The following is a 22,718-nucleotide window of genomic DNA, read 5'->3' as shown; positions in this document are numbered from 1 at the left end:
AACAATAATATGTAATGCTATTTTGACCGTTGAAAAATAAAATTTAATAATTATTTTAATACTACCATATTGCTGTGAAAATGTGAGCTTGTTATTGCCTTCACTGTCATAACTGGTTGAAGAATTAGTTCATTTTATTGCAATGACATTTTTCCTTTAGTCAAATCAACAATTCGTTGCTGTCATGTTACACGATCATAATAATCTATAAAAAGAGGGGACATCACCTTTGACCCTATCCCTTACTAATTTTCACGGGACTAACCAGAGAAATGAGAAAATCACAAAGGCTGAGACATTCAGAAGTGGATCTGGGCAGATTCTTCAGCTCATTTCGTTTTTACAGATTCCGGAGTCATCATCTTCCTCAGCGTTCATCACTGTGCAGGTGAAAGGGCCGACCCAGCACTTCATAAAGAGGAAGTGGATTCACATAACAAAAGCAGAAAGCCTTGTCTTTGTTCAGACAGACAAACCCATCTACAAACCAGGACAAACAGGTATAAAGAACCAAATGAGCAAAAGCAATTTGAAGGGTTGGAAGTGTGGTTCTCTATTAACTTATGGAAATCCTTGCACGTTGTTATCTGTCTTACCACCCTGAGTTCCCACTGGAGGGTTTCATGAGAAAAATCTCTGTGTTTCAGTGAGATTCCGCATTGTCTCTGTGGATGTCAATTTTCACCCTTTGAATGAAATGGTGAGTGTCACAACAGTGGGTAAGATTGGCAGAAACAGGCAAAATTGTAAAACCTATTCTTTCGGAGAACCGAGACCAATATGAGATTCTTAAATCTATCACAGAAAGATCTCAAAAGTGTATCGCTGCTGGAGAATAAGGGAGATCAGTTCATCAACTACATTTTTTAAACAAATTAAATATTCAGTTAAAATTATGCCCTTAAAGACTCAATTATTTTCATTGAACTGAAGAAAATAAGTGCATTTCACTTCTCTCCTAGAGAAATGGAGAATTTCTCAGAGATAAACGTCGTCTGCAAAATAAACTATTATTAGGACCTTTTTACCTAAATGTAGGTTTCTCAATTGTACATTATTTCATTAAAGGGAAGTCATGACTTCTTAAGAGGCGTATGTCCCAAACTAAACATATAAAGTATTGTGAATGAAATGGAGCCACATCTCCTCATTTGGACAAGAAATGAACAGGCTTACTTCCTCTGGTCCCGATACTGTATTAATGCTAATGTCATGGTGTTCTCTTTCTAAACTCTATCTCACACTCATACTCTTCCTTTCTTTTCAGTTCCCAGTGGTTTATATTGAGGTAGGTAACGTATTGTGTATCTCGGTTGGGATGAGGACTCACTGCCAGTTGTGTTAACTTGCCTCGCTCCACCTCCACCTTCCCCACCGGCAGTTCACCAAAACTAAATAAAACACTTGTTTTCCCTCTCTCTTAAATCCTGGGGAGAGTAGATAAGATGTAAATGAAGGAACAAAATTCCCTGAGATGATGCAAGTTAGTGGCTCTTCCAATATTTCTAAACAAGATGGGTATGCATAATCTCAAAAAGAGGTGCTATCAGCTGTCATATCGCATAGCTGGGAAAGATGTCCTTTGCTCAGTCTAGAATTCCTAGAAACCTTTGCTAATACCTCTGGTGCCAATTTACCAATCAGCTAACTGTCCACCTCCCAATGTCACTCTCCCTGAAAAGCTGTTCCTCTACTCAAAATTATATATTTCAGTTGCTTCTATGAACTTGTGATGTTTTTACCTATAGAATCCCAAGAAGAACCGGATTTTCCAATGGCACAGTGTCAATTTGCACTGGGGACTCAAGCAGCTCTCTTTCCCACTCTCTGTGGAGCCCACGCTGGGTCCCTACAAGGTCATACTGCAGAAGGAGTCAGGGAAAAAAATAGAGCACTCTTTCGAGGTGAATGAATATGGTAAGAATTCTGCATGTGTCCAAGATATTTATGACATTAGAGAATGAAAGATTGGATCATTTTTACATGTAGGTGACAAGCAAAAATCTAGCATGTAATAGTTGAAAATCAGCAAGGCTTTTTATTTATTTAAATATTTGCTAAGCACGTTTCATGCACTATCTCATTTAATCCTTAAAGTAGCCCTCTGAAGCAGATCCTATACCTTCTCCAGTTTACAAACGAACATATTAATACTAGAAAAGTTACTAATTTACCAAAATCACAGAACCAACAAGAAGCAAGAGAAATTTTAATAGTTCCATCTGACCCTATTCAAACATCAATTGTTAACCAATACATTATGTTATCTACATGCATCTCTTGATCTATATCTTATAACAGGAGGTATTTCCTGGGATTACAACCTGGCTTTGTGTGACCTACATGTAATCTACTCTAATAATAGTAATCAGACCTTGAAACCATCTTATTAGTTATCAGTTATGCGGATTTTCTAACTTAAGTTAAATACATCATGCCATGGATAAGGAGACCTATCACAAAAACAGGATTCTCAAAACTCACCAGAACTGCCATGAGAATTATAGAACAGGGATTCATTATAGAAATAACAAGCCTTATACACAACTGTGAGAGAGGCTGGAAAAGTCAGAGTCCAACAGGAGGAGATAGTAGATCAGAGGAAATTACTAACCAGTCCTCCTGAAGCATTGGTGGGGATGGACAGATCAGAACTCACAAGGGCACCTTCAGATGCCAGAGTGGAACACGAAGGGAAACTGACAGGAGAATCAATGGAAGACTGTTACCTCTCCCTACCTACCACTCCAGTATTTCTATAACCAGGTGCTGATGGTGGGCCTAGGGTCTCTGTGAGTCAGCAGGGTTTAGAAGTTGGGAGGAAGAGAGCTGGACACAGAGAGGGAAAAAATAAGGACAAACTGGAAACTGGTGGCCCCTCTGTACCTGTAACTGCGTCTAACCATGGGGATCTTCAGAGATTAATGATGCTACTTTCCTCCCACCTTTGAAATCTTGGACAAATTCAGAGAAGGAGATTCTAGGAACCATAATACCAGCTTAACCAAGTTAACATGGTACCAACTGCCCATGGTTATGACGGCATCTCCTTTGCCAATAGTGGCCCTGCTGCCCCTTATTGTAATTGAAATCACTTTATGTGACCCTTTGTTACAAGGTTCTGTAGCAGAATCATTACTAATGCTTACAGGACCTCCTGCCCACTCTCACCATTTTTTTTCTCTTTTGTTGATAACAGTTTTGCCCAAATTTGAAGTCCAAGTGAAAATGCCTAAGACTATTGGTTTTCTAGATGATGAATTTGCGGTATCCGTCTGCAGTCTGTGAGTTACATTTTTTTCACCTCATTTCTTTTTCCCTACTTTATTTGTATTGCCCATAATGATCACTGGACTTTGAAGTATTTTAATTAGCGAAGGAATGACTCTCTCCCCAACTTGTCTGAACTCAGACTAGGGAGCAGGGGTGGTGGCATACAGCACTTCTGCTGCTAATAATAAAAATTACTAACTGAGCATTTAAAATGTGCCAGGCAATGTTTTAAGTGCCTTGCACTTATTTACATTTTTTTCTTACACTAACCCTATGAGAAGGGGATAATTATCCTCATTTTACAAATGAGGAAACTGCAACACTTAAAGGATAAAATAACTTGTTCAAGTTCCTACAGACAGTAAATTCCAGAAGACTGGAATTTAAATCCAACAGTCCACTCCAGACCCTGAACTCTTCACCACTATTCTATATTGCCTCTGAAAGTAAAAAAAAAAAAAAATTCTAGCTTCATGAAGCATTTCTATATTTCTATATCCCAGACACTGGTTTAAATTGAACCTGGGTCATCCAACTCTGGAGCCCATGCTCATAGATTCCATGTTATTCCATGTCCTATTATCTCCATTTTTTTATAGTTCCCAATTTCTTAAACTATGGAAAGCTAGAAAGAAGCTCAGTAGACCCTCTATCTTAAAGGCTGGATATATAAGGTAGAATTAAAACTACATGTCATTTATTTCTTCCCTGATTACCTTTTAGTGCAGTAGAGTACCCCCTACATGCACCAAGGAGGTTGATTGTACTTCTTGCTTCTAAAAACAGCATGTAAAACATGTTTTCATTCTTCTCACCAGCTCTGATGCTATAAATTTTTCCATCAAAGGGAAAGGCTTTTGATTCAGATTTAAAGATAAGATTCAACAAAGTGATTAAATTTAGTAAATAATTTATTACTTTATCAGCACTTTTTTTTGGAGGGGGAAACTATAAAAAGAGGAAGCTTGGGGCTTCACAGTTTGGGCAATAAGTCTCTAATCTAAGTCTGCATCAGAATCTATGGACGTTCTTAGTTAAAATGTAGATTCCTCAGCTCCACCTCTAGAGATTCCAGTCATAAATCTGAGGAAGGATTTGGGACTCTGACTATCACTGCATATCTCAGGGAATTTCAATGTGGGTGGTCCATGAAGCATACTTTAAGAAACAATAGACTAAGTTCAGCTTCACATCATGTCTTAGTCTGTTCAGGCTGCCATAACAAAATACCACAGACTGGGGAGCTTATTAACAACAGAAATTTATTGTTCACAGTTCTAGAGGCAGGTAAATCCAAGATCAAGATGCCAACATGGTCAAGTTCTGGTGAAGGTCCTCTTTCTGGTTCATAACTGGTGTCTTCTCCTTGTGTCCTTACATGGAGGAAGGGACAAGAGATCTCTCTGGAGCCTCTTTTATAAAGGCACTAACACATGCATGAGAACTTCACCCTCCTCCCAAAGGCCTCACCTCCTAATACTGTCAATCTTTGGGGGTTTAGAATTTCAACAAGTGAATTTTGGGGGGACATAAATATTCAGACCATACCACATCACATCTCTCCATCATATTTGGCAGAATCCGACTGTCATCATGATACTGTTCACTTATAATGTTTTTGTTCTATAGCTAGTGCTTTCCCATTTAATTCCTCATTTATCCTCTTAAAATATACATGAGTTAGGGAGGACTTAGAAATACACTGTGTATGCTTCCCTAATTTTTTTCCTAAAACAACTTAGGAGGTATTGGCAAAGGTAGAAGCATAACCTAGATAATCTGACAGCAGAGAAAGAAGGAAATAAGGCAGTTTTTTCTCAGATCTTCCTTCCCTCTCAGCTGAAGTAAAACTTCAGCTGAGAGGGAAGGAAGATCTGAGAAAAAACTGCATTGTTACTTTTCCATTTGGAGGAGTTTCAAAAAGTATTTCAGTATTCAGTAAGTATTTTCTCTTAGAGTTGTAGATAATTAAGACACAGTTTCAGAATAAGTGCTTCTAAAGTACAAATGCTTTGGAAGGAAATACAATTGCTGTCAATGAGTAAGATGGGTATATGAATGGATCAAATCCTGTGAAAACATCTGAGTTATTTATGTTACGTATTTTTTGTATGACTCTTTACTGTTATAGATACACATATGGAAAGCCTGTCCGTGGTCTGGTGACAATTAACGTGTGCAGAAGATATTCACGATACAGTTCTACCTGCCATGGAAAACATTCACAAAGTATCTGTGAAGAATTTAGTCAACAGGTATATGGAAATCACTCTCCCCAGGACAGTAACACCAGATCTTGTTTTCTTGTGGCTGATAATAGAATAGAGAATACACTACAATACAATACAATATGAGAGTAGTGTTTGAAATAGTCACCTGGGAGAAGTGTGGAGTAAGGGACACATTTTAAGATTGCCTGGCAATGATCGGAACCAACTTGAGGGTGGGGCTCATGGATTTATACTGGTATTTATTTGGCCAGTTTTGTAATTTCCTTCTGACCGCAATTGACATGCCAGGTATATGGGCATAAAAGGATGTGGAAGTCTCCAAAGTTGGCTCTTATCAAATATAATAGAAGAAGAATGTGACAGATACTAAGAATTGGGCTAGTGGGAGAATCAAATGACACCCTATGGAATCTACCCTGCATAGCGGAGACTGAAACCAGCCTCAGGTTGAGGAGAGGGGGACTGAGAGGCATGATGAACTGGAGGCCTCGAGTACATCAGAGAAAAAGTGGAGCAAGAATAACTAAGGGAAACAGCAGTAGGACACGTATTAACAAATGAAATGTATGAATACTGATTTCAGGGGAAGAGTATATAAAAGTCCAGGGTGTGGCAACGTGAGCGGACACTATAAGGGTGTGGAAAAGCAAGTTATCAAAGTTGTAGAGACCAAATAAATGAAAGGCTAGGGTGGTGAATATGATGATGAAGTTCAAGATAAACATCGAGAGCTTCCCTGGTGGCACAGTGGTTGAGAGTCCGCCTGCCGATGCAGGGGACACGGGTTCGTGCCCCGGTCCGGGAGGATCCCACATGCCGCTGAGCGGCTGGGCCCGTGAGCCATGGCCGCTGAGCCTGCGCGTCCAGAGCCTGTGCTCCGCAACGGGAGAGGCCACAACAGGGAGAGGCCCGCGTACCGCCAAAAAAAAAAAAAAAAAAAAAAGATAAACATCGATAAGCAAGATAAACATGAGAGAAATCTAGCTGCCAAAATCCTTATTATTATCAGGGAGACTAGGATTAATTTCTATTTTCAAATGAGTCATGATATCTGCATATAAGTACATTAAATAAGATTAAATTTAATTATGCAATAAATATTTTCATGTAAATAAGTACAAAAATGAAAACAAATCTTTATTATAATAGGAAACCCGACGTTTAGTTTAGAGATCTAATTGCTATAATGATTCATCTAGTCAATGAATATATGTTTTTTTTTAATGACCTAGATATCACAGTTAAGAAAATACAGTCCCTAGTTGATATTTAGGTGGAGGTCATTACAGAGGCTCCTTAGAACATGTTATGTCTGAGCTGAGTTTAGGAGAGCAGTAACTGTTGGCCAAGCTGGGAATGGAAGAAAGAATGTTATTTGAGGAACAACATACACACACACACAAAGAGATAGAATTACAAAATACCATGGCACATTGGGGAAACTCTAGGAAGTTTAATATGACAGAAATTGGATAGGCTTTTGGAAGAGAGGGGAGAAGGCAAAGGTTGGCAATGATTAACTCAATGATTAATGAAGAAATTTTGTATCATTTGGAGGCTTGGGAAAAGATAAGCACCCAAAAGATGGTCAGAACATTTGTAAAATTTCCTTCTGTGGCCAACACAAAATGTTCATAGGTTGGTAACTGACTTTTTAAATCACAAATCAGAGGACCCAGGAATTCTCTTCCTTTCTCTTCAGGCAGACGACGAAGGCTGTTTCACACAACTAGTAAAAAGTAAAATATTTCATCTGAGACAAAAAGGATATGACATGAAATTACTAGTGGAAGCCAAGGTCAGAGAGGAGGGAACAGGTTTGTATTATTTTTAAATAGTTATTAATTTATTAAACATTTATCAAACTTCCATTCCATGTAAAATGCTTTATAGTTTCTGGGGACTATGACAATGACATGGTCTCTGCCTTCAAGGAATTAGGAATCTAAAGAGAAATTATATATATGGCTATGCATATATGTATGCATGTATTATATATAACCGTAATAAAATTTCCACAGGAAATGTAAAAAATAAGGGCCAAATGAGCATGGAGAGAGTTAATTCTAATATAGAGCTGAAGAAGGCTTTGAAAAGTAACATTTGAGCAGATTTGAATAGAATGGATAGTATTTTGAAAGATAGTGATGGACCAGGAAAGCGTAATAGGCATAAAACAAATGCGTTCAGTCCCAGGAGAACCTTAAAAAAGTAGGCTGGTGCTAAGGTGTTTAGAAAAGTAAATCATGTACTTAAGAGATCAGACTTTATTATGAAAAACATTGGATATCTTCAGATATATTTAAGGAGAATGACCTAAATAAATTGATTTTTTTTAAAAAGTTAATTCCAGTAGGCATGAGAAGGACAGGCTAGATGAAAAATGTGTTACAATGTGATACATCAGAATACTATTCAAAGGTGACCCCAAAGACTACAACTTGGGGGCCAGGGAAATGGAAATGTCATTAACCAAGATAAGGAAAAGATGAGAAAGAGCTATGGTGATGAGAATGTGTCAAAGGTAATTCATCACAGATTGGAATATCAAAATGGAAGTTGATTCATTCCATTCATGTCAAAATGAAATTCATTTTGACAATTTCAAAAGGAAGCCAGAACAAAATCAGAACGAGAAATGTAAATCTGAAACCATTCTCATTGTGTCCGGATCCTCCTAAGAGTAAATGCAAGTGTTCTGAAAGTGAGCTCACTTGGCATTGCTAAATTGAGGCTAGAGGCAGAAAACGAGGGCCCCAAGACCAGAAACAACTGCAGTTAGGAAATAGTATCAGATAAGTCAGCAAAATAAAACTAGAAGTCACAAGGTTAGGGGAAATAAGGACAATTTCTTAGATGCCACTGGTAGGGTTTCAGTGATACTTATGTATGAAGTAATTCTGAGAGTTCATTTTAATGAGGTCTGAGATGAGAATACCATATTGGGGGAAAATAAAGGATCTTTTAGACTTGATAGAGCGGTGCTTTAGATGATGGAGTTAAAATACAGATCACACTTCACTGAATGGAAGAGCACCGGCTATTGGCTATACTTTTCACCACGTGGTAAAAAGAATGTTTTTGCTGGGGAAGTAGTTTGTGATAGAAATTTAAGAATATTTTTAGGCCAATGTGAAGAATCAAGATGTATGCAGAAAGTTGTTGGGGGAAGACGTGGATGTGAAATAGACACAAAGATACAGCAAGATCCCAGAGGAGATGAGGTGAAAAACTTCTCAAGAACATGTGTGGAACAAGCAGAATATTTGTGAAAACAGAGAATTGAGGAAGTATGGATAACAATGATTTTCTAAGCATGAGAAATTCTGGAAAGACTAAGAAAAGAGTATATGGATGGTATTTTGTTATAATGGAGTGAAAATGGGATGGAAGTATGAGGTGAGCTGAATATATGGAACAGTTCAGCTTCACTGAATTATTTTTCAGGGTTGGAATTAACTGGACATGGATCATGTAAAATCACAAACACCTTAAGCAAACTGAAATTTACTAAAGTGGATTCACATTACAGACGTGGGCTCCCTTTCTTTGGGCAGGTAAAGTAATCTTTTCAATATAATCATAATTGGGGGGATGTGGCTTTTAAGAAAACAAATTTTTATATCACAAAATCAAAATTTATTATAAAAATGAATATTTATTTAGAGTAAGAAAAGAATATAACAAATTTGAAAGGCAAATATTGTCACAGAATCCCCCCAAAAAAGCATATTCTTACTAATTAACTTCCTAACACACCTTTATAATACACTTTTCCTGTATAGTTTGGCTGCATACTCTTTGATTGCCTCTTTATAAACTGATTTTATAATATAATTTTCTATAGAAAGAATAAGATATTTTCATTTAGTGTTTTTATTATTGTTAGTTTTTTAATTTTTTTAGTTTCAAGGCTCAATATTCATAATAATATTGCTAAATTATAAGACTGATATCCAATTTAGTAAACTATCAAGGAAATGTAAGATTTCTAGGCATTTTACATTTTATTTTGTAGTAACTAATCTTTGAATTGACCGTTTACAGGTAATTTCCTCATTTTATTGATGTATACGAATTTGATATTGTCTTAAGGTATTCCAGTATTTTGTATCAAATTGGCAAGAAATTAATAATGGGGCAAGACCATTTCAGGTCAAGAGAAAAGCATGAGAAAACTGAAGACTTGGAGGATGAATATGACTTGGCCAGAAATTTAAGAAAGATGAGAGAACAGCCAAGGCTGTAGGTGTACAACAGCTTTTTCAGGATCAAAGAACCAAGTGTGTTTTAGGTTATGTTCAGAATTTTGGATTGAGAAGTTACTGAAAGTTTTAGGGAGAATGACATGAGCAGTGTAGTTTAAACTGTATAGAGAATGGTTTGAAGCAAGGACAGAGCAGCAGAGGGGGGACTGCATAAACTTAAATAGAAAGATATAGGAAACCGGATGGGAAAAAATATTGTGGTTTTAACTGGAATGGAAGCAGTAGATTTGGAGAGAAGTAAATAGGAATAAAAGATGTTTAGCAGGGGAAGGGTTAGCGTTTGGCAAGGGGTTAGATATAGGCACTGTTATATATAGGCAGTGAAAGAGAGAACATGACCAAAAAAATAAGGCCCTACATATTCCTGCATAAATTACCAGATGGATAGAAGCCCTCTATACTGAGATAGAGAACACCAGAGATGAAGAAAATTTGGGAAGGTAACATCATGAGTCCACTATTGGCTGTTCTCAGTTGAATGCTCATAAGTTATCTAAATATAAATGTCAAAAAGAAAAATATTTTAGAGCCCAGAAAACAAATCTTATTTTCATATCCTAAGATCTTCGTTAAGTGACAGTGGCCAAGGCGTCAAGAGGCGAATACGACAGAGTAGAAAATGTTATTGCTATATAACACCCGGAACCAGCTATCACTTTCCTATTTCTAGGTTCTTCTAGTTGATGAGAAGGATCAGCCAATCCCCAATAAAACTGTAGTTGTCGACGTGGATGTACTTGCATACCATGCCAGCTTTACTACGAATGAGCATGGTTTGGTGAACATTTCCATTGATACCAGTAATTTCACATCTTCTTTCATTTCAGTTTTGGTAAGTGGGAAGGGGCATCTGGGACTAAAAAGACACAGATCACTGGGGCCACAGAATTTAAGGGTACATGGGAAGCAGGTGAACTCCAGAGAGAAAAGAAAAGGTGATAAGACTAAAGCAGAAATTAAGCAATGTGGAGAACTAAACAATAAGAAATGAAAAATTCTCTGTCAGAAACTTTTACTTTAGATAGACTCTGTTTACAGCATGATCTAGTTTCAGGAGACATTTAAATATTAGAACATCTTGATAGTCTCTTGAAAATTCAACAGTTTTATTACAAATTAGATTTTGCCTTGTTTCCTTGTTATACCACTATTTTTGTTTTGTGTTAAGGGTATGAAGAAAAAGTAATTGATCTTGATTATGAGTGAATAATACCTACTAAATCAGTATGGTGTAAACTTAAATAAATTTAAGGGAAAGTTTTTAGAGATTATGCTTTATTTGGGAAGGCAGCCTATAATGAAACCAAGTAAGCATGATTCTTAATAAAATCTTCAGTAAATGACAGAGTGACCAATATATACATAATATATGTTAATAACAAATAACCTACTTAAGACCTTTATTCTATCCATTAGGTCACTTACAAGCAAAATAAACTCTGTTTTGATAACTGGTGGCTTGAAGAATTTCACACACCAGCACAGCACACTGTAAAGCATATTTTTTCCCCAAGCAAGAGTTATGTTCACCTTGAACCTGTGGCTGGTACCATTGCCTGTGGGCAAACCCAGGAGATTCGGGCACACTACATCCTGAATGGACAGATTCTGAATGATGAAAAAGAATTAACCTTCTATTATTTGGTAAGAATAAAGGCCAGTGTAGTGCTTCCTAATTATGTAGACCCTAAAAAGATAGAGTTCCTATCTAAGTAATGCTCTTTATATCAATATAATGTTTTTATGAGTGAAGAGAAGTTGTTTCCTAACAAATTAATGCTTTAATTTTTCATTTATATTCTGGTCTCCACTGAAACTTTTAAAAACTTTTTTTTTTTTCTGAGTTCCAATGGAAAATTATTGAATGGAAGAGGAAAGAGCTTAAGACAAATGCCTTGTTAGACAAAAAAGATTGTTTTTCCTAGAACCCAGTAGATAAATAAGCGAAGGATAAAAATCAAGAACTTAGCCAATAGGAAATAAAAATTATAAACAATCTTCTGGAAAAATGTCAATTTAACATTAATTGGAGAAGTGAAAATTAAAAGAATAAAGCAGTAGTATTTTATTCCTATAAAGGTTCTAAATAATTTACAAAGTTCAAGAACTGGTGTAACTGCAGGGAAAAGTACATTGACAGGCATATTATAAATTGATATGATCCTTTTCAGGTCAGTATACCTACTGATCTACAAAAATTTAAAATATTCAAAGCTGGTAGTTATCCAAGTAAGTCTTTTTAAGAAGAAAAACTTATGTGTAGGAAATTCTGTGTAGGAACATTAACTATAAATAGTATTTTTTTAATTCTATAAAAAAGTGAAAAAATTGACAGTAAGTTAGAATCTTAGCTTTATTGCTTCCTAGTTATGGGACCTCAGGTAATTTACTTAATCTCATTTGTAAAGAGAAATGTCAATCATCTCATCTGAATACTGAAGATAGTATTTATACTTACTTCATAGAGTTATAGTCAAAACTAAATAAAAATCTCAAAACTAAATTATTTAGTTCAGTACCTGGCACATAGTTTTTTTTTTTTTAAATAGAGGCAACAATAGAGAATACTTACATATATTTTATACCTGCCTTCACTATATATTGCTTTGCACATAATAGATGCTTAAAATATTTGTTGAAAGAATATGTAAATTTAAAATATTAATATTCAAGATAAGTAGTAACATTAAGTAAAATTCTAAAGCATTGTAAAATTTTATGTTTCTTATTTAAAGTATGTTGTTTGAAGTAAAATTTATTATTTAAACTCTATGTATAGGAAAATATTGAAAGAGAAATTTAGTGAACAAAAACAACTTCTGGGTTGAAGTAGCGAGTTATTATTTATTTGTGTATTATACATATGTTTAAGTAAGTTTAATAAGTACCCTTTAAAATGATAATACATGTATTTCCCTCTGCCTTCAGATCAAAGCAAGAGGAAGCATCGCTCAGTCAGGAGCCCATGTGTTGTCCATTAAACAAGGAGAGAGTAAGTACTTCCAGGATTTCCTATTTTTTTTTTTCCTATTTTCCTATTTTTTCTCTCAAATTGTCAAATCCTAAACGTTTTAGCAAGATGAAGCTATTTCTTACATTGGAGGAAATGGTCACCAGCTTTCTTCCATCAACCAAAGTTGAGGAAGCTGATAAAAGAAGGATACTAGGTTCATTTTAGTCCATTTAGAACTTTTTTGTAGCATTTCTATATTGTAAATTTTATTTCTAAAGTAAAATATATTCATTTTATTAAATTTTTTAAATGCAGAAAATAATAGAAAAATTCAGAAAATCTCCAAAGAAAAATTTTACTCTGTATGTTTTTGTATTAGTTTCCTATTGCTTCTGTAGGAAGCTCTCTGGCTAAAAACCACACAAATTTATCATCTTATAATTCTGTAGATCAGAAGTCTTACAGGCTAACATCAAGTTGTGAGCAGAACTACATTCCTTCCGGAACTCTAGGAGGTTACTTGTTTCCTCACCTTTTCCATCTTCCAAAGACCTCCTGCATTCCTTGGTTTATGGCCTCTTCTTCCATCTTCAATGCCAACAACACACCATCTTCAAATCTCTCTTATACTCCTGCCTCTCTCTTTTAGATCATACTCTCCTTCTAGATTTTCTTGAATCATAAATATCCATTGATATCTGTTATCCCAGGAAGAATAACTAACTTTTCAAGAAATAATCTATTATGAAAAGATAAGTACATTTAGTCTCTTTATTTGTTACATGTCCCCAGGCTAAATCTCATAAGTAGCTTCCTTTTTTCTGTTCATTTGAATAGTTATAGGCTATCATTTTACTAAAGCAATATTTATTAACAAAGCATATTTAGAAAGATCAAAAAGCCCATTCACCCAAGGTGAGTCAGTACTTCCAAGAAAAAATAAAGAATATGTATTGTAAAATCTCTCTTGCTAAAAGTTTTTTTTATTGCTTAAAAAAATTGAATTCAGGCACTCAAATATGGACAGTCCCTCTAATTCTCCATTTAATCATTGATTTTTATGGGATTGATCATTACATTGGTTTTTCTAGAGCAGGTAAGATTGTTCCTAATAGCATATCAAAAATCAAACTGCCTCCTAAGGCAATTTCTTCAAAATCAGTTCCTGTAATAGAGTTTAAATTCTATATAGTATACTGAGTATCTTGAGAGGTGAAATGGGGAGAAGGAAGTGTCTCTCTAAGAAAAAATACACTTCATTTTATTTGATGATGACTATGTAAATGGTTGCTTTTCCATTTGTCTTTGATTTCTGGGAAACTCAGTGTTAAATTTAAGCACTCTAGTGTTTAACCATCTGTTATAGCTTTTTTTTTTTTTAAAGGGAACTTTATTTTTATTTATTTGTTTATTTTTGGCTGCATTGGTTCTTCATTGCTGTGCATGGTCTTTCTCTAGTTGCGGTGAGCGGGGGCTACTCTTCATTGCGGTGTGCGGGCTTCTCATTGCGGTGGCTTCTCTTACTGTGGAGCACGGGCTCTAGGCGCGCGGGCTTCAGTAGTTGTGCCTCATGGGCTCTAGAGCGCAGGCTCAGTAGTGGTGGCGCACAGGCTTAGTTGCTCTGCGGCATGTGGGATCTTCCGGGATCAGGGCTCGAACCCATGTCCCCTGAATTGGCAGGTGGATTCTTAACCACTGAGCCACCAGGGAAGCCCTGTTATAGCTTCTTAATAAAATTTATTCCTGCCTCTGTTTAACCCTGCTTGAGAAGTCCAATTTCATATGGTTTCAGTATCATTGTTTCAAATTTATTTTGACCCTGCTGTTTTTGTGTATTTTCACCACAAGCTGCCCTCAGATCTTCTATAGATACAGGAAGGCTATAGTTTTTAAAGAAATTTATGCTACAAAGATAAAACAGAACATTTTTGAGAAGATTAAGCAGATACATGAATTAAACACTATGTAATTCACACAGAAAGTAACCACTAAGATAAATGCATTGAATTCTTTTATAAAAATCGGAGGCATACTGTTTTGTATGTGATTATTTGTACCTGTATCTCGGCTGTGTTTTAAATGGCCTGAAGGTAGAGACTATGCTGCATTCTTTGACTTGGCCTCATGCATATGACAAGAACTGTGCTGACTGGATCATAGATAGAGATCATTAAAGGTGTCTAAAAGTTCTTCTCTCTTGAATTCTTAACGTCTTTTTTTTAATTTAAAAATAGAGACATTCACTAAATGTTCTTTTCTACTTCCGCAGAGGAAATGAACAATTTAACCTACATCTTTAAGGGAAAATGTCATTAGTTCAGCATATATTTATTGAATACTAATGCACACAAAATGGTATAAATGCAAGTCTTACTTCAATATGCTCCAAATGTAAATAAGTTAAATAATTTGAGAACCTCTTCTTTATAAAATTGAAACTCTTCCCTCTTCCTAATCTATGATCTTGAACTTTCTTTACTCTCCAGTGAAAGGGGTATTTTCCTTCTCCTTTCAAGTGGAATCAGACATTGCTCCTACAGCCCAGTTGCTTATTTATACTATTTTACCTAATGGAGAAGTTATTGCAGATACTGAGAAACTCGAGATTGAAAACTGTTTTCCCAATAAGGTGGGTGTTTTGTTTAAGTCCAGTCCTTTTCTTCATCTCCCCTTTTGAAGTATGGAAAATAAGGACCTTATGTACATTTAAAAACTGCCATGTAGTGCTCCTAAAACTTTCTGCCAAAGGACCTCTAAAGGAAAGATTGATGGTAAGCCCCGGGAGGTCTAGAGGAGTAGTTCAAAGCAGGTGGCCATTAGCACAATTTTTTCTCTTGCTTTATCTGAAAATTCATGTGGAATTCAAAATATATTCTACAATTAACCTTTAATAGTTTTAATTTTGAAATGTTTGTTCCCCAAATTTTCAATTAAAAATGATGCTTCACAGTGATGTCAGTTTTATTCTCTCATATCCCCCTGACACGCCTCCATGTACTACTGCAGAAATCAGTAATTTATTGTGAGTTAAATTCACTTTGAATTTGAAACAGAACAGGGGTATATGTGTGTATCCCATTTTGAGAAACATAGCCTGGGCACTCTAATAATGACTATAGCATAAAAATCTAAGTTGCATATGGGATCTTCTTATATTTCCAAAGAATGCATAGCTGTAATGAGAAGCCTACTGAGATATTAATAAGCTTTATCCCAACAGAATTTTCTGGGTAATCTTAACATTAACAATCAACTAGGATCCACAGACTTCAGATATATTTTTTAAAATATACCTACAAGGACTCTGACATGAGTTTTATGAAGATTAAAACAATATGCATTTACAGGAAGTGAACATTTCTGCAATGAGAATTACATTTAGATTGTCCTTTGTAATATACAATGATCTAAGAAAATACACAGTGGATTCTGAATAAATTTTCAACTCCATCTTACTAAAGAATGCTATTAAACCTGGACAGATGTCCAATAGCATCATTTGTGTTCTGTTTGGATGTTCTGTGTGTTTCATATAAACCTAGAAGAGACTTTTGCTTCAAGCTTCAATGTCTTTATTGCTAATCATGGGTAGTTAGTTTTTTGTTAAACCTTGGAATGCCCATCTTATGCCACAGCTTTCAGCACACTTTACTCATCCCAGTAGTGGCTTCACTCTGGTGCAAAAACATATGACAGCTTCTGTGTCATATCATAAAACTTCCACATAGAATCAAAAGTCCATGGACATTATATTCAATCACTTCACATCAAATATCTTTTCACTTATCATTGATCAGAGATGGAGATAAGCTATGATAAATATAGATGAAGATTTTCGCAGTATTCAGAAGAAAGTTGACTGTGTGTTTAAAAGTTAGAGAGTTACTAAAGTTAACAATTAAGGACCCTAGAAGTGAGACATCCTGACAGGATGATGAGCAGAGTAAGAAGTGGGTTGAGAATGTGAGGAAAGATCCAGGTCTGTCTGAGACCTGTGTTTCTTTAAACCAATATACTTTAAATAATTTTTTGATCTTTGTTGGAAAGAAGAAACCTGTTTTCTATTCACCATCCATATACCACTTTCTTATTTTAATAATGACAGGTTTATTATACAGATTAAATACTATGTAACAGTTTAAATTGTTGTTCCTAACTGGAAATAATTATTCATTAAGGATAACATTGATTAATATGGATAGGTACAGGCTCTCAAAATATGCCTTAAAGTTCTTTTCTGGTTCTCATATCAGTAGAACATGTTACATTTTCAAGCATATCCATTTCTTGGTTAGGAGTATTTTCAGTGATTATAATCTCAAATAACTCACTTGTTCATTTGGTATGGGCATTCACAAACATATTTTAATGAACTTAAATTTTCTAAAAATAAAAACAAACATATTTAAAATAGAATTCTCCAAAAGCGGTGTTTTCATAATATATTGAACTATAGAGATGAATACTACTGCACCTTGAGGATAAATCAATTAATTTTTTTCATATATGTCTTATGATATACATGAATCCAAAGTGTTACATTAATTCAATAGACCACATAGCAGATTATCATAGTTAAATCCAGCAATCCAAGTCAAATATTATTTAACGGAATGTACTATTTCATTGCAGTCCAAATCAGCTTTCAGTTCAAGAACCTGGAAGCTTAATGGATGCTACTGCAGTAACTAAATTCCAAATTATTTTATAATTTACTCAAGATTCTACTCAAAAAATTCTAACATAAACATAAGGAACCAATAGATTCACTTACCGATGAATTTCTACTGGCCAAACCAGTCAAAACTCTGAAAAAAATTACGCACATTTTTCATTATTTTGTAGTTCTCATTCTTTATTCACAGTCCTTTGAATATTGTCAATGAATTAACTCTTAGGATGCATATTAGATGTTTAGTTTTTTAAATTAATGAGTAAATTTCTGATCCTGATAAACAGTACTACACCGCTATAGAATGCCAGGTGATTAAGAGGGCCAACTGAAGGAGACTTCGTTGGCTGGTCTTAGAGGTGGAATAGGATTTTTCACAGCCCCGTGCAAACTGCACACATTCATCACAAAAACACTGCATGGAGATAGGTATGTATCTTTGTTAGCGTGTGCATTCCAATTCCCACTCAAGATTCTCTTTTACTGTGATCAACATCAATTTATATTTCACTGGTTATAAAGAGAGTGGGAAACCTGAGTTAATCGAACCACATTTCCAGTTTATTCCAGAGATGGTTAACTGGTAGTCGTCAGGCAGCTTCACCTCTTAACCCTTCTCTAACATGGATGAAGAGAAAGGAAGTGTGGAAAGGACTAGTCCTACCCTGGGGTAGGAGAGAGTTTTAAGATTGTAACAATTAGAAAATGTGTGGCTATAATCATATCCTCTTTACAGGTAAATTTGAACTTCTCTTCAGCCCGGGGACTGCCAGCCTCAGATATCAACCTGAAGGTCACAGCTGCTGCTTACTCCCTCTGTGCCCTCCGTGCGGTGGACCAGAGTGTCCTGCTAATGAAGCCTGAAGCTGAGGTCTCACCTCAGTCAGTGAGTCCCATTTCAGTCTTGCATATCAGAAAATGCACACATGATATGACCATTTTTGGAAGCTGGAAGTTATAACTGCAAAGGACAAGTTCTTCACAGTGTCAGGCATAGTGTAGTAAGTCACATATGAGTTTGGATTCAATTCAGTTCCAAAAAAGACATTGCACAGGGTGCTTCACACAGATCATCTTACTTCATTCTCTGCTATAACATATCAAAGAGTGAGCAGTCTCGTTCACTACTACATTCCCTGTGCCTAGCACAGTCCTTACATGTAAAAGACATTTCTTTTTTTTGTTTTTTGGCGGTGGGGGAGGGCCACACTGCATGGCTTGCGGGATCCTAGTTCCCTGACCAGGGATTGAACCCACGCACTCGGTAGTGAGAGTGTGGAGTCCTAACCACTGGACCACCAGGGAAGTCCCTCAACACATTTTTAATGAACGAATAAATGAATAATAATTCCTTAACGTGGATATTATTACCTTAATTTTATGAATGAAGAAAACACAGCCAGCATAAATTAAGCAACTATAGAAAGAACATGCCAAAACTATATATATATATATATATATATATATATATATATATATATATATATATATATATATATATATATTTTTTTTTTTTTTTTTTTTTTTACGGTACACGGGCCTCTCACTGCTGGGGCCTCTCCCGCCGCGGAGCACAGGCTCCGGACGCGCCTGCTCAGCGGCCATGACTCACGGGCCCAGCCGCTCCGCGGCATGTGGGATCTTCCCGGACCGGGGCACGAACCCGTGTCCCCTGCATCGGCAGGCGCACTCTCAACCACTGCGCCACCAGGGAAGCCCCAAAATTATATTTGAAAGGTGGGATTTGAACCAAATTTTATTCAATGCCATGTCTAACACACCACAATTCAAGATAGTATGTGAAATGCCAGGTTTTTAAGTCTTCTCTAAAAAAACAGGCACTTACTCATTGGTTTTAAGTATGGACAAAAGAGAGTTTCCAACCAAACTTGTCTTTTAAAGATGTTTCTTATAATGAAGAACTTCCAAAAAGGCCCAATAGTTTACAATCTTCATTGTCCATTTATTTATTTAACGAATATCCCCTGCGTCTGGATTACGGGATAGATACTGCTCCAGGAATAGGAGTTTTTATGGTGAACAATCAGATGTGGTCTTTGACCATTTTAGACGTATAGTCTTGTGAGTTATTAAACAAGCAAGCAACAAAAGCATATAAACATATAATAGTTCTAAATTTTGATAAGTATCATTTAAGGAATAAACAGGATGTTGAGCTAAAGAAAAGAGTTGAACAATTTTTGATATAGTCATTAGTGGTGTCTTCTTAGATTGTCAGATAATGGGGGGTAGGGGCAGGCATTACAAAGAATGAAAGCAGCGTGCCTGTAGGTCTTGCGGTCAGAATAAGTCTGCAGTGTTCAAAGAGGAAAAGGTAATGACCTTATACGTAATGGTGAGAGAAGAGGATGGTAGAGGTGGTAGGTGGGATGGAAAGTAAAGAAGATCATGACAAGTCCTGTGAGCTTGCAGTGGAGTTAGGAGTTGACAGCAAATGTAGTGGTAAATCACTGAGGAGTTTTAAGCAGGAGAGTGATTTAGTGATTTAGATTTATTTGGTAAGAAGATCTTGTTTGCCACTCAGAGTATGGGAGCAAGAATGAAAACAGTTAGGAGGCTATTGTAGTAGCTTAGATAAGAGATGACAGCAGGTCTGCATGGAGTCACTGTGTGTTTAATGAACACTATATGACTGAGCAGGTAGCCTTATGCTAGGCTCTGGGTGAAAACTGAACTGGAATGGATTTATTTCTAGGTTACCCCTGTACCTAGTTTTTTTCCAAGTTAAAATTGGTCTTAAAATAGTAGACTTAAAAAAAAAAACTTGGTAAGAACTTAATCATATAAAATGGGAAAAGGGAATGAATTAAGTATTTACAGAGGTTGTTACTGGGTGATGGGTATGAATGACTTTTATTCTTTCATGATGTTTCTCTGTACTGTCCACATTTTTGCTTTCTTTTAAAAGTAGGCGTTTGGGCTGGGAGACAAAGAGACTTGAGTTTTATACTTACTCAGCCAAAATGCGCTGTGAGTCTTTGATCAATTAATTTGATATCTTATGTATTAATTTCTTTTGTACAAGAAGAGCATTAGGATCCATAACCCTTAATATCTCCCCATGATTTCTGTGTCACTTTTTATAATGTTGGTATGGGAGTGTTAAATAAGCACCGTGATCTCTTAAACTCCAGATTGAACATTATCACACTCAAAATAAAATAAAATAAAATAAATAAGAGTTTTTCCTTTGTTCTCTCTATTTTGCAGGTCTATGATTTGCTACCAGTAAAGAGCGTCCTTAGTGTTAGATATGGAGGTCCCATGAATGAAGATGGGGAAGAATGCATCAATGCAGAAGATATAACTCACAATGGAATCATTTACACACCAAAGCAGGTCCTGAGTGATGATGATGTTTACAGTATCTTTGAGGTAATTCTTCTTCCTAAAAACATAACCAAATTTGATTTCTAAGTCTTTGTTAAGATGGAGAACAAATAGATTTCTAACCTCTAAAATCTGATCTTCCTCTCATTCACCAAAAAGAAAACCTGTGATTAACAGAAAAATATTGAAATCTCAGAGGCATAGAGAACTTTGTATACACACAGAGAGTCAATCATGAATTTCTCTGGCATTTTAAACAGCAAGGGGTATACTTTTAGGGTCACAACTTTAACCAAGTTGATCCCAAAACTAGTTATCACTGTCATATTCCCCTCTCAGTGATTCTCAGAGATTCCAATATGTGAGAAAAACAAAATATTTCCCATAGCACCTCTGACAGCCTTGGAAAGGTGAGTACCCTATTGGCAGCCATTATAATAGTCATTTTCACAAAAATAAATGATTGAGTAAATGACTAAATTCACAAAGTACATTACTTCAGCCAACACCTTCAGTGCAGTAAAATTTCAGGAAAACTGAAAGTAGCTGTTCATAAAGAAAAGATTTACAAAACTTGGAGTAGAAACATTAGCTTGCCTTAGGTACGTTAGCTCAAATGTGTATCTTTAATCAGGCAGAGTTATGAAAAGGAAGTTTATCCAGGTTGTGAGATTAAATCTTATCTCTACCAAAAATGACTGAAAACTCTCATTATACCTTGAGGAAAGCATACATCAGCTTAGCTGATGAGGTCTGCAGCTTAGCTGAGAACAATTTAAACCTCCCTCTTCTGGAGCCTCCAGAATCATAAATCAGACGGTGGTAGAGGGAGAAAAACAAGACTCGGTTTATTAGCTAACTGCAGCATCTTTAAACATTTCTTTCTGACTTCTTTCTCCCCATTCCATATCACTGCCACCACTGACAACTGTGCTTCAGTGTCCCACAGTTTCCCAAGTACTCTGAGATAGGACAGCAAGTAGTATTTGTGACTAATATCAAAGAAAGAGGAAGCTTGGAACAGGGGGGCTCTAGGAATCAGGCTACTGTGGACATCTGCGATTGTGTTTTGCATGCAGAGATTCAAGATACTTAAAAGACAGTGAGAAAGAAAAAAGGAAAGGATAAATCACAAAAGGGATGAGTTGAACATAGATATTCAGGCAAAGGAATATTTTCCAATAAAACATAAACAAAACAATATTTTCCAATAAACATAAACAAAACAAAGTGTACTGACTGTGAAGAAAAATCCCCAGGACTTCCCTGGTGGCATAGTGGCACAGCCTGTCAACACAGCAGACACGGGTTCGAGCCCTGGTAGGGGAAGATACCACATGCCACGGAGCAACTAAGCCCATGTGCCACAACTACTGAAGCCTGCACGCCTAGAGCCTGTGCTCCACAACAAGAGAAGCCACTGCAATGAGAAGCCCACGCACCGCAACAAAGAGTAGCCCCCGCTCTCTGCAACTAGAGAAAGTCTGCACACAGCAACAAAGACCCATTGCAGCCAAAAATAAATAAATAAATAAATAAATCTATTTAGAAAGAAAAATCTCCAATATGCAGCCCTACAAGTTCAATGGAAAAGAAACAAAAAATTACTGTCTGCCACAAAGTTAATGTTTGGTTTGGGGGGGGGGAAGGAAGGAAAGAAAAACATCCAAAATTAAAATACTCAAGTTTCTTGGAGGCAAAAGATAATTAAAGAGGCATCAGCACATAGGAGACAAAATTCAGAAATAGGAATCAGAAGTGGATCCTAATCCCAGCTCCCATTCACTAACTGGATGATCTGGACTTTCTTTGACCCCATTTTCATACTTATAAAATACCTCTCTTCTCCATTGTTTGGAATTTTCATGATGATCCTATGAGCTATATGTATAATAATAGTAAGAGTATAATACAAACGTAAGGAAATATTCTAGTCTCCAGACTGGATTGCCAGTATGCTTTAATAATTA

At 36.1% G+C, this 22,718-nt stretch overlaps 1 protein-coding gene across 1 annotated transcript in view; it reads left to right on the top strand.

Annotated features, from left to right (window-relative positions):
- Positions 1–22,718, top strand: part of LOC132433493 (pregnancy zone protein-like) — a 41,453-nt gene that overhangs the window by 2,806 nt on the left and 15,929 nt on the right. Inside the window, exons 3-16 of the mRNA XM_060024290.1 lie at positions 347–500; positions 648–700; positions 1,268–1,288; positions 1,749–1,917; positions 3,200–3,284; positions 5,405–5,528; positions 7,207–7,321; positions 8,952–9,061; positions 10,443–10,604; positions 11,189–11,416; positions 12,701–12,764; positions 15,212–15,354; positions 18,134–18,283; positions 20,629–20,793. Coding sequence (XP_059880273.1) covers positions 347–500; positions 648–700; positions 1,268–1,288; positions 1,749–1,917; positions 3,200–3,284; positions 5,405–5,528; positions 7,207–7,321; positions 8,952–9,061; positions 10,443–10,604; positions 11,189–11,416; positions 12,701–12,764; positions 15,212–15,354; positions 18,134–18,283; positions 20,629–20,793 — 1,743 coding nt within the window. The remainder of the gene's footprint in view (positions 1–346; positions 501–647; positions 701–1,267; positions 1,289–1,748; positions 1,918–3,199; positions 3,285–5,404; positions 5,529–7,206; positions 7,322–8,951; positions 9,062–10,442; positions 10,605–11,188; positions 11,417–12,700; positions 12,765–15,211; positions 15,355–18,133; positions 18,284–20,628; positions 20,794–22,718) is intronic.

This window comes from Delphinus delphis, chromosome 11 (genome assembly GCF_949987515.2).
Source record: "Delphinus delphis chromosome 11, mDelDel1.2, whole genome shotgun sequence".
In the NCBI taxonomy this organism is placed as follows: Eukaryota; Metazoa; Chordata; class Mammalia; order Artiodactyla; family Delphinidae; genus Delphinus; species Delphinus delphis.
Note: the sequence above shows the minus strand (reverse complement) of the source record. Positions and strands in the feature narration are given on the sequence as shown.